The sequence below is a fragment of the Drosophila rhopaloa genome, unplaced genomic scaffold (genome assembly GCF_018152115.1).
Source record: "Drosophila rhopaloa isolate 14029-0021.01 unplaced genomic scaffold, ASM1815211v1 contig_201, whole genome shotgun sequence".
In the NCBI taxonomy this organism is placed as follows: Eukaryota; Metazoa; Arthropoda; class Insecta; order Diptera; family Drosophilidae; genus Drosophila; species Drosophila rhopaloa.
Window position 1 is genome coordinate 18,670 of NW_025335086.1, and position 13,229 is coordinate 31,898.

The 13,229-nt window shown below is 36.1% G+C and overlaps 2 protein-coding genes across 4 annotated transcripts in view; one reads left to right on the plus strand and one right to left on the minus strand.

The window, feature by feature from the left end:
- Positions 1-13,229, minus strand: part of LOC108042188 (LIM and SH3 domain protein Lasp) — a 29,890-nt gene that overhangs the window by 14,073 nt on the left and 2,588 nt on the right. The gene's annotated exons all lie outside the window — the stretch shown is intronic.
- Positions 9,513-10,939, plus strand: LOC108042189. The gene is made up of 2 exons (XM_017120352.2): positions 9,513-9,645; positions 9,713-10,939. Exons 1-2 carry the CDS (start codon positions 9,616-9,618, stop codon positions 10,691-10,693), a joined length of 1,011 nt encoding a protein of 336 aa, XP_016975841.1. The 5' UTR covers positions 9,513-9,615; the 3' UTR covers positions 10,694-10,939.

The window sequence follows — 13,229 nt, forward strand, 5'->3', positions numbered from 1 at the left end:
CTTTGGTTTTTGTTAAGTTAGGAAGTTGGAATTTTTATGGGTTCTATTTTTAACCAATCAATCTAACCTATCAAATTTCATAAGGATCGGCCGACTATATCCTATAGCTGCCATATAACTGAACGATTGGAATGCCATAACTTTGTGTTTTTAAAGTTAGGAAGTTGGGATTTTTATGATTATTAAGATTGCATCATATGAATAATTTTGGAGAATATAATTTACAGAATATTCTGCAGTATATCACTTGCCGTTGCTTTTTTTCTTGTTCAAGTTGTTGTAGGAGTGCCCACTGGATGCATTGCACATATATGTGAACATATTTAAATGCATGTGGTGAGGTAATCGTCTGGTGGTCAACGACGTATGTCTCCCTCGTCAACTGCATTCAATTTCAATTTTCTATGCTCGCTTTAACCCACTTTTTCACTTTTGCTCGCTTCTCGTCTTGATTTTCAATTTGCGGCTCAATTTTCAAAAGTTAAACGTTTCCTCTTGTGTTATTTTGCTTTGTTTTGTTTTTATTGCTGGGTTGTTTTCTGTCAACCACGACGAGGTGTTAAATTTGCATTCGAATTTGCACGCTTTCAACGTTTTTCGACCCAAGTGGCGATAAAAACAATTGGCATGAGCCACGAAATTGTAGGAAAATCTCGTATTACCACGGCAAGCCAAAGCCAACGAATGACAAATGAGGGCAATGAGCAGCAACAACAACAGAAACCACAAAAGCAAACAAAATTGGTTAAAAAAATCTATTTATAAGTGTAACAAAGAAAAAAAAAAAAGCCAGACTTCAAGTGTCAAAGTGATTTTTTTATATTTGCATGAAGGAACTGAAACTGGAGTACTTGGTAATGGGAACAGATACGTATGTTAAATTTTGGTGATATGTAAGAAAGAGTTTCGTCGATTTCGATTTAGGCCAAGTAAGGTTCATTTTCAAAATAAATTCTTTTAGCTCTCATAATTTTTTAATTTTAAATCTACCTATTGTTGTTACCTCAATTCAAACACCATACAATTTTTATAAATTTCACTTGAAATCCTTTAGAAATTTTCACATTGTTCAAAGACAAATTATTTTCTTATCCATTGTTCCTTTTGTACAAGAGAAAACACTTAAAATACCGAAGCAAATATTACTCTTGAAACTTGTTGTTTCTTAGATTGTAAAAAAAATTGTTATATGGAGGAATAATATTTTCCCATATTTAAAAAAAACATTTGTGAAACTAGCAATGATTGCTTTTGAAATATTTTATTTATTCACATAAAACGTAATATTTATGTCATTGAAGTTATGTTAAATTCGCCAGTTTTTATAGGCTACATACACACTTCCCCTGGGACAAGCTTTGTCCCTAAGTTATGAGTATTCCACCCAGGAGAGTATTTCAAAAGCCAATTGTCAAAAGTTTTGGCACAATAAACACTTCAAATGCCAAACGGCAAAAGGCAACCACTCTCCAGACATGAGAGCAAACCGAAATCCAGATTCGCATTGTTGTTCATAGCCAGTTTTATTGCTGTTATTTTTTCTGGATTTTGGGTTTTGTTTGTCGGTCAGCAAGAACAGTTAAGGATGAATTCAATAGCCATTCAGCGGGAGACGCTTTTGGTCCATTGTCCGAGGGAAATGCCTCTCCGCTTTCTTCTAGCTCAAATTAAAGTTCGTCGAGATGCAGCGCTTAAAAAGCTGTTATTTATGCTCGTATACCCGGTACCGTTATGAGCTATCAACGGAATGAAGTCGAAGAAGTAGAACTCCCCCCGTCAACTTCGCATAAGATATTAATCATGATTTAAAACCAACTCTCCCCGCCTCTTTTGCTAACTTTGCGTAGCTTAACATCCATATCCCCCACTCAAAAAGCAGTTTAATCAAAACAACAACCAGAGAAACCATCAAAGTGGAGAAAAAACTGGGAATAGTCGAAGTAGAGACGGAAAAAAACAGGCATCACAGTTATTGTATATGATTGGGAAGTTTTTATGATAAAATTTAAAAGTTTTGATTTTTAAAAATCTCTAACAAAAACCTTTAATAGAAAGAAAGGCAAATCGATAACAATTTACAATTGCTTGTTTGAAAATTTTTTCAATATAAGCAAACTTTAAAAAAAAAGATACAAATTAAAAAAAAAATACAAATTCATTTGATTTTAACTGTATAAATTTATATAGAATTAATAAGTCGAAAGAGTATATTTTATTAAATAAACTGTTTGTATTTCATTTTGAAAAAGTTCTAAAATAAATTAAGTTCCAACAAAAATATATCTAGCGACTATTTCTGATCACTTTAAAATGTTTTTAGTATAGTATACACCACTGTAGATAAAGTGGAAAGAAGTGGAATAGAGTTGTCTCTACCAGAAGACAACACCATATCTGAACTCAGCAGACCCTCTTCACCGCCCCTTCACTTAGCGCACTCGACATTGCTGGAGAATGAGTCATCCGCACACGAAGAGCACTCACACAGCATTAGGTCGCGAATCGCCCAGATTCTTGCCGGCAAAACAGCGCAAAAAAATGAGGGGAAAAGGAAAGAAATATGTGAAATAAAAAGCGAAACGAACCCAGTTGGTGGCCCCGATCTTTCCCCCACAGTCCCGGAGATAAATGAAATTAATAAACAAATAATTTGGTTATTTCTGCGCTCTCAGATTCAAGTCAGCATACGTGCAAATATGTGGAAAAAATAATAACCATAAAAAGCGATTCTAATCAATTGTAGCTTTCTGTTGTTATGGCAAAAGCAAATACACCGAAAAATAAAATATGTATTATATTCTGAAAAAAAAAACCTAAGCTCCAATATTGAAGATCAAAATATTATGTTTAGAATTAATCAATACAATTCAAAATTAAACTCTTGATTCTAAAACTTATTTTAAATTTATTAAAAATATTTCAATTTTAAGTGGCCATGTTTAATCTAAAATATTACGAATTACTTGATTATAATCATAGTTGTCACTCTTGTCACTCATTGTTTTAGCAGTCATATAATACTGAAGATCTCCATTTGTTGATATTTGCGAAAGTGTACTGAAATGTACATATTTTACTAAAACGATCGGAGTGACATGAAGGCTACAGAATGTTGAATGGAATGAGGTTGAGGCAAACATGAACCATATGATCTCATAATACCACACATAAGATTTGCTTTAGGAGCTCTTATTTATCTTATCTCACAACTTTCACGACGAATATGACTCAAGATCTAAGGAATGTAATGTTGAAACTAAATAAACTCTACCCATTCCAATCTATAAGATTGCGTACCCAGGTATTAAGTTATATCTTAACCATAGATGGCATGCCGTGATTTTAGTTCATTATTTCGAGAGTAGACGGTATACAATTTCGCTGAAAGATTAAGTCACCTTTTCCCCTTTTGATTGTGCAGATATAATAGCAATATACAAAAAAAAAAAAACAAGTATGCATATGACAGAAGCTGTGCACATAGTAATTGCAAAATCTAACAACGAGTTCCAGTTTCGCTGCAACTCAAACAAAGGCAATGCAAGTCACACAAAACTGAGTTCCAACTTTGTCTATCAAATTCAATTTATAAACATCCCTCCTTCCCTCCGAAACAAAAAAACTTAATTAGCCATCAGCTAAAACTCAAATAAAGGAAGAAAAACCCCTAACTCAATTGAATGAAATTAAAAGCGCGTTCAAGCAAATTGAAAACTTGTAGATATTTATCAATAGGGGTATGGAAAGAGATCTGTTTGACCAGATACCATACAAACGGTTTTTCCTGTTTACCGCCCTTTTTCGGGCGTGAGAAAATGCTGAAGATGGAAAAACATGAAGTGAGAATTGCATAAGCAAACACAACACACACAACGGCGGGGTAAATATTCAATTATAGCATGACCAAATTGGGGTTTAAACTGGTCACGTCAACAACAACAATTAAAAACCATTTGCTGGCTTACTTAACGCTCATCAACGGGCAGTTGTTGTTGATAATGACAATTATGTCATGTGTGGGCCGCCATATAAGGAAAGTCAGACAGTCGGAAAGTCAGACAAATACGACGATTGTCCCACAGACCGACAAACAAGAAATTCAATCAGTTATAGTAAACTGATCGAACGTGGATGACTCACCATAACACTTCAGGCTTTTCGACAATGACAATTCTTTACTTGCCATTTTTGGTTATTTTTATTTGGGAGCGGAGTACGTCGAATTTAATCTCAAAACACCTTGACCCTACGTCAGCACGCATTTTGCTTATAAACCACAATTGGCGTGCAGCAAACAGACCGTGGAAAGGCGGCGTGTTAAATTGACCAAAAACTTGAACTCAAATCCGGGTTTTTTGGGTTAAGGCGCAGGCACAGCTTGCCAAAAGAAAATAATACTAAAAACTAAAACGCACTAAAGAATCCCAGACCACAGACTATTTTAATACACTTTAACCTGAGTTAAATATGTATAACTAATTCGATTTTTACAACTTTTTATAATAACTAATCAACTATTATACTATTTCCAGTAAGGTTTGGCTGCTCTTATTGTAAGAAAATTATTATCGCTTTATATCTTTTAAATATCTGTTATGAGTTTAAGAACCACATTTCTAGATTATTTCAGCCTAAAGCGTTTTTTGAAATCGATTTCGTTTGCTAGTTGATGTAATCAAATCTTGGGCTCAATTTAACCCAGATATAATATAAATTTATACCCTAGCAACTAATTGAATTGGTAACATTAGATAAAAGTTAATTGATAGGGTAATTTCTGATAACGCGAAATTTATCGATTTTCAAGTTTGGTGGTTCTTGAAGAATTTTCAGTTAAAAACTAACGAGATAGGTCTTTAAAATGTTTGATAATGATTTTAAATAAACTTGTTTGCGACTTTTGAGCTTATTACGAAATCATAGATCAAATTATAATGCTCTCCACCATTAAGGGCATTCCACACATGAGGGTGCTTTGGCACAAAAGCTGAAGCTGGAGCCACGGGTAAAAAGAGAGGAAGCGGTTTAATTCTGCTTGGTCGCTTTCACTTCCGCCTCATCAGGCGGGGTCCCCTATATCTTTCTATATATGTGTATGTGATTCCAAACCGCCCCCGCCCACTCGCAACTCAAACTCCAACTTGCAACTCGGAACTTCAACTTCGAAGTGAAGTTCCTCCATCAGCGTCATCAGCAGAAGCTAAAGACACAGCAGCTGGCAACTGCAGCAAGTGGGTTTTGATTTCACGTGGGGAGTGAGTGTGTTTTTATCCATTTCCATAGAGCAGAGGGGAATTGGATGGGAAACTGCCGCCTAATGCTCTTCTTCAACGCAATCAAATGTCTGTTTGCTCTTCTCTATTTAAATTGGGCATTACCAACGCTCCGGTGATATATGTTTCCTCTTTTGTTTGCCTGACATCTGTGCCGGCGTTGGATCAGGGTCTTGAATATGCATCTAACGATTAGCATATGGTCGGGTCACCCCATGGGAATTCACCAGAATGTGTGAGTTAAATGATAACACCAATTAGAAAGTGATTTGTGAACAAACCTCTTTTATAGATCACTTGTGACACTTCACACAAAGAAGCCAGAAGAAGATTACCTATTCAAGATTTCATTTCCAATTGCCGCCACTTGAACAAAATGTTTGTTATTTCCGGACAAATCGGATTAAGGAATGATACATTGAGTACTATTTTCAAGCTAAATATAATTAGAAACTTTGAAATTGTTTTTGGAAAAAAGATTTCGCTCACAAGAGCATGTCGTATAATGAGCATTTTACAATCACTAAATAGAATCTTTATTTCTATTCTATTTAAAAGTGAAATACAAAAAAACCCTCAAAATTACGTTATACAGTTAACAAAGGAAAACGGCAAGTTTTAATTAAACCTAAATTTATTAATTTACTCTTTAAGCCACCAAGTTATTTTAAGTTTAAAGATATAAATAAAAGTAAAACATATTTAAATATTTAAGAAACAAAACGAAGATGTATGTATGTTAAATTTGACAAAAATACAAATGAACTGCGAAACTGTCCTAAATATTTTCCGTAAAATATTTTGTGTGTCAGTCTTACATAAGCTCTACATGTTTCGGCAGTTTTAACTCACCTATCCCAGCTTTTTCACGCCATTTCTCTCTGTTTTCCCCCACTCGTTTGCCCTTTGCTTCAGTCAATTAGCAAAGTCAATAGGAAATGCCGCCACTGGCTCTGCTCTCAGTTCCGTTTAGTTCATTTCAGTTCTGCTGACGTTTTAGCATTTTGCTTGTTTAATTTATAAACGTCAGAAACTTCACATACATACTCCCTCCCACTTTTCCGCCAGTTAAAAGCTCTATTTGTATTTTCCCTGGAAGCACAAAAGGCGATTCCCACACGTTGCAATGAAATCCAAATGGCAAGTGCAAATTCAAGTACAAACACAAGTGGCAGGGCTTATGTGATTAGCCAAAGTTTATATAAAAAATATCTAATATCCAATCATTAGATTGGCTTACGGATTAAGGAGATGGTTTATATATATACCAGTCTTAAAGGAGTATCTTAATTATTAATTTAGAGGGCCTCTTTGCACACAAGACGAACAAGCGAAACTTTTGGATGTGGGACACAAGTTCAGCGGCAGCAGAATGCGGTTTGGGGTTAAATGTGGAGCAGAGTTGAATAATAGAAAAGATTTCGCTGCAACGGGTTCAGAAAACGGAACATTGCAAGCGACTCAAACCTGTCAATCATATACCGTTTAATTAAAGACATTTTTTTATTCCCTGCCTAGTATTAAATATATGTTTCGAAAAATAAAGTACTTTTTTTAATTGTACATTTGCTAATAAAAATCTACAACACGAATTTTTATAATCAAATTCATAATGGTATTTGTGTTACTTTAAGCCAGTTAAAATAACAAGATTTTCTATCATTGAAGTGAATCGTTTATAAATAGTACAAGATTATTTATTTATATTTTCTAAATTGTAAACCATTTAAAAGTGCAAATATAAATAAAGAAACTGGAGCAATTATTACAAGATTTAAAGGGATAGAACTGAGCGAAGAATCCTCAAGTGGAAGGCAACTCAAGAGTCAAATAACCACCACTTGAACTTCTCCATCTCTGGCCTTTTCCCCTCTATAAATAATCCCCATCACAGATGCAATAAAAGCACCAAACATAGAAACACCCCTCCTATTTACAGATCCCCCTTCTCATTGAAAAGCTCCATGCAAGCAGGGAGATCAATTGGATGATGACGACGAAAGTCATGCAAATGCTTAAGAGAAAGAAATAATAAAATAAAAACAAGAGGGACGAGTTCAACTTGTTGTCTCCCCCTTCGAATTTACACGATTCGTTGGCAGACCTCTCGAGTGATCTTTCCCCTGGGATCTCCGTTTCTTGTCGCCCCTCCACGGGCGAGTTAATAAAGATCAATTGAATTTAAACAAAGCAATTCTTTCGAGGAGAACATTCCAAGCCCCCCTCTGTCCCTGCTCTTTCCTTGTTTTTCCCTATGAATTCAAGTCAAGTGAGTGCGTCCAACTCTTGTTACAAGTGACAAAAGAGGGAAGTTCCTTCAAAGCAAATGCGCATTAACATGAATATAATTTAAGCAACAAAAGACAAAAGTGTGGGGAGGGAAAACAATTAAAAGACATTGAAAACAGGAAACCAAGATGAAGCGAAATGAGCTGCAGAAGAATCAAGAGCTTGACCCAAAACTTGTTTAGACACTCTTCAATCATCTTTTCCATTCTTCTTTTCTGGTCATTAGTCAAAATTTGAGCATCGAAATTAATTATACAATACAAGGCCCACAATGGGAAACGTTTAATTGGAGGGAAAGCCCTCAAAATGAAACAAAAAAAAACAAACCACAACAGCAGAAGCTATTTAAAGTTTCCAAACAACTTCTACGACGACGACTTCCACTTTCCGAATTGGACAAAACTTTTTGTTACATTTACAATTTGGGACACAAAAGACGCCAAGTCGCTGGAAAAAAGCTGGCCAAGCGAAATCTTGACTTTGAAGTTTGTAGGCATAGAAAATTCAGTTTGGTTTCAGTTTCTCAGTTTTTTTCTCCGCCTTTGATTTGCTTTTCTTCTCAGCGAGAAAAAAAATTGGCAAGCGAACCTCTTGAAAGCGAAGTCTAATTAGGCGATGTCAATGAGTGGAAATGGGAGCAGAAAATAAAGATTCTCTTGGAGATTAAAGTGTAATGAAAGTGAGTGGTAAAAAGAAGGGTTACAAAAGAAGGCACTTGCATAATCTAGCTTTGCAACAAAAGTTACGGACCACAAAAAAAGTCTAGTGGAAACGAAAAAACCATAATTAAGTGCAGATTAACGTGGAAATGTTGGATTACATTATAAATCACATTGTATATTTTCTAAGTTGTCTATTTTTATAATTTTTATCTAAGAAGACCATTAAAACATTAACTTTGCAGTATGGGAACTTTGAAAGATTTTGTTACTTTCATTTCTGTAATGAGCACTTCTATTTCTAATATACTAACAGAAAAACTATAAAGAAAATAATACAAGAAACAAATTATATATAAGCAATACTAGAATTTTAAATTAATAGCCTAATTGAATTTTGTTTTTAACATAGAAAATTGTTGTTTACTTTTTCTACTAAATAGAATTTAACCAAAATTAACAAATTTACTGATCTTACAAGGAAAGAAGTAATAATGAAGTACGAATAGTAATTGCAAAAAGGGGCGATGCAAAGACAGTGACAAATCGAAATATTGCCCCCTCTATCACTGCATCTTTTTTCCTCTTTGCCTGCTTGACCACTTTTATTTTCATGCCTCAATTGATGCACCCCACTCCCATTTTCTCTTTTCCCCGACCCCGGCCCCGTCCCATTTCCTACACCTTTCCCTTTGAGCCCCGCACTACCGGCCATTCTCCGCGGAGTGAAAAATTGATTGTCATGCAAAAGTGAACTTTAGTTGTGAGTTTTGAGTGAAGTGAGCGAGGTGAAGAGGCCCAGTCAAGAGTGGAGAGAAAATGTATATAAATAAATACATAAAGCTATTGTCATTCTTCTTTTGCCTGTTTGTGGCTTCCGAAAGCGAAAAGTTCGAGTGTGGCACCGAAAAAAATATAGTCAATCCACCATTTGTTATTAAAATTCGAGATGTATCTTTATATTGTTTATCTTAGATTAAATCTCACAAATTTAAACTTTGTGTACTTTATGACTGTTATTGTAAATACCACATTACACTTTATCTTTATCAAACTACAAACAATTTATGATTTACGACAAAAAAGGAAATAATTTAAATAATAAATAATAAATAATTGTATAAAGACATTATAGCTAAAGACAGCAAAATTATATCGGTTACTTATGGTATTCAGCAAATCAAAATATATTCAGTATATACCACGAATGTATTTAATCTTAGCGTTTTAAAAACTTTTTTTTTTTTGGTATAGTCTTTTTTTGGGATTTTTAGTAAGAAACTTAATTCTTGTAAGCAACTCTAAAGGTGGCAACCTTGGCTGTCAAATTGAAGCTAGTTAGCAATTTTGTCTCAGAACAGTGACTGTCGAATTGAGGAGATTGAGAAAAGAAAATGAATTCCCAGTTCAGCCGAAAAGCCACAGTAAGTTTTTGTTAAATGCTGCCATCGGTAGGTTTAGTAATCCCCTATATTCCTATTCCGATGTAAGCCAGAGTCAACAACAACACTCACAGCTATAGAACCAAAGCCGTCGACCAACCTGGCGAGCCAAAAATCGAGATCCGCGACGGTGGTGCTGAAGGGCCGTAATCGCCGTCGTCGCCATGATGGAGCTGCCGGTGGCTTTGGAGGGGTTGGTGCAGTTGGAGGAGTTGGTGGTGGTGGCAATAAGGGTGGTATCGGCAATGAATCCTACCAGTTCGTTCCGGTGCGCCGTAAACCCTTAAGCGAGTACATGGTGCTTGAGGATCCGCCTGCTCCCAGTCGTCCATCTGCAGCCCCTTCCAAATTGCCGCTCGATAAACCTCCCATGAGCTATGCCGCAGCCGTGGAGTCGCTCCCAGTGTCCAGGCTCAAGATCAAGGTGGTATTATCTCCACGTTTCAAACGGGCCAGCAATCAGCTTCCGGTAAAGCGGCAAAGCCCCAAACACTCCCAAGACAACAAGTTCAAAACGATCACGCCGCCGCAGTCCAAGCCAACTAATGCCCAGGTGAATCCCAAGTGGAAAGTGGTCCAGGTGGCTCCTCAGTCTCGCATTGCCCAGGTCAATCCCCATCCAATCAACTCGACGCTAGTAGCCAGCTGTAAGAAATCCAAGGCCAACAGATCCAAGCAGGCCAAGCAAAAGAAACGAGAAGAGGCTGCCATTAAAGAGCTCGAAGTTCCAGAGAAGCCTCCAAATCTCCTGCCTTCCTCGCCAAAGTTCTCCGAAGCCTTCATCTACTTGAATCACCACCACGAGCAGATGCAGCGCATCCTGGCCGAACAGACTGCTGGACAGGAACTTCATCTTAATCGTGGCCAAGTAAAACCCTGTAAACTCAATGCCCACCTCCCGACTCATCGATCCCTCTTCGACCTCGATGAACGGCTATTCATTCGCGGCGATCTGGAGGCCATCGCAATATTCGCCCAGAACAAGGCCATGCTGCGCAATTGGCTGAACCCAGGCCTTTTGATCTGCTAGGCAACCCCATTTAAGCCCTTACAAATGCAAATTTATCAGTTAGTTTTATGTATTGAAAGTAATTATGTTAAATCAAAATTCGACTCAAAATTTTTAGAACAATCTAATTAGCAAAAGAGCTGCTCAACCAACGCAATGCGAAAATGGCAGCCAATAGAGATTAAACATATTTTTGGGTATACTCGACAATAAAGATTTTTAAAATAAAAATCAAGTAGGCAAATCGTTAGTAATAAATAAGAAAGGGGATTTAAATATGTGGTCCAAAAGCTCATGACTTTAAATTATTATTATTATACATTTTTTATGTACATTTTTTTTTCAAATTTCCTAAATTGTTTTAGCACAACGTTTTCATTATTCTTTTTAATTAAATTGCATATGAATTATGATATCGTCTAACTGAACTAGTTTTTTCCCAGCGCATCGCTCCCTCGATTTTCCTAATATTCCTTCCACCTCTTTTTGAAGTTTGTTGCTGTAGTCATTTGTCACTCGAAAAGGATGCAAAAATTAAAACATGGCCCAGTGAAAAGTGATGGCCTATTGGCGCGGCCAAGGAGGGGTTTAACAGAAGGGTCAGCGGGGTCAGGCAAGTGCAAATGTGTGCCATGACAGAAGCGGAGGTGCGCAGAAGCCGAAGGGGGGTCTCGTTAAGTGGCAAACGAAGTCAAACGGACGGCGACGCTTTTATTTTTGATGCTTCGCTGCCTCTTTGTGTGACTTCTACTCTCTACTTTCCTCTTTCGGTGCTCGATTCGTGCTCTGCGAAATTGGCCAGAAAAGGCTGGCCAAAAACTGGCACGTTCCTATAGCTAAAGCTATAGAGCTACAGAGCTCTCTTTCTCGATCCCCCCGACTTCCCATGACAACATGACAACAAAGAGGTCATTTACTTTCCTTGCGAGCATGAAATAATCGTTCCTCGTGGCTGTGACTCTGAAAAAAAGATGTAAAAACATCGAAAACAGCTCGAAAAGTCAGGCCAAAGCCAAACAAAGAGCAAAGCAAAAAGTCAAACTCACATATTTCGTGCAAAATAAAGCGCAAATGCAACAATGACTACTATTGGAATGGTGCAAGTTTAAATTGAAACTTTAAGATACTCTGTATTTCAGATTTCTTTAAATTTAAGATACAAAAGTTTCTACCCAAAGGTACGATTTTTGTATTTTAAAATATCTTTTATCTTTATATTATTTTTAAAATGTTAAGCCCAAAGTTTAAATTTAGAACTATACTGTGCCAAATGAAATACCTGATTTAGGTGAGAATACCGACAACCACAGTAGTCAAACCTTTTATTTTATAGTTATAAGATCAAAAACTTTCCAAGTTTAAGGAAAAATCATATATACCCTTTTCCATAAATGGAATAAGACAGGAAGGAAAATATAAAGCTGAGAGATAAATGAAATTGGCAACAGAAATGCCATCCACAGAGGATATAGGCACGGGAACAAGCTTACTTTATGGGCTACTACCAGTCAAGTTGACTTCTCCATTCGGAAACGTTTGTTTTTTAATTTTTTTGGTGGTATCAAAAATCGATTAACAAAGCGTCGGCAGCAATGCGCCGCATAAAGCTGCAAAACGTTAACGGCAATTTAAAAAGGCATTTCTTTCAAACGAATTCGCGTGCCAATCTATGTGTGTGTTTGTATCTATGTGAGGAAGCAAGAAATAAGAGATAATTGGTATAAAATACCCGTTTATTGCTGTCACGAGTATCGATTTCTATATCAGGATGTGTCACGTGCAGATAGCAGGCAAAGCAAATCCTACTGAAAAGCCTCTATAATTCTATCTTCGTTTACATTGTGGTGACTAAAGAAAATGGGTAAATGTTTATTATTTCCCTCGAGTGATGTAATATACTATTGTTTGATTTTCATGGTTTAAAATCAACACAATTATTGCGTAAGCAAATTGGACTTGAACGTCAAAAAACAATAGTTTAAACTCAGCTTCTGATCTCATAGGCAGGGCTTTGTTTTACTATAAAATGCAGGTACAGCGAATATTTAGGTATATAGGTATATATGTGTATTTAGGTATAAAAAAATTGTTTAAATATACTAGAAAATAAGTTTTAGCTTATTAGTTATTTATTTTAAAAAAGTGATTCTCTAAGTAATAATGTAATAAAGTTAAAAAATATATATATCAACAAAAAAGACATTTGGAATATTAAAATAACATAAAAAATCAATAATTAGTCAGTAAAAATTAATTGCTATGCAATGGGGATCAATCATCTCCGCTACATAGCAATCATTTGTTTTGTCAAGCTTCTGACCTCATGGCATTCTATTGCTCAACTTTATAGACTGTTGTGAAATGCATGCATTTAAATTATTTCGCAATCACTGACACACCCAGCAACAGAAGGCAGCCGCAAGTTAAACACAAATCAACACAAGAAAACTAATGCAATTTTATGTGAAGGTAGGTTTACACTTCCCCCTCATTTCAGTTTCATCAAATGCCATGTTTACAAGTTTCAGCATTTCCATTAGGCGAAAAGCACACGCAG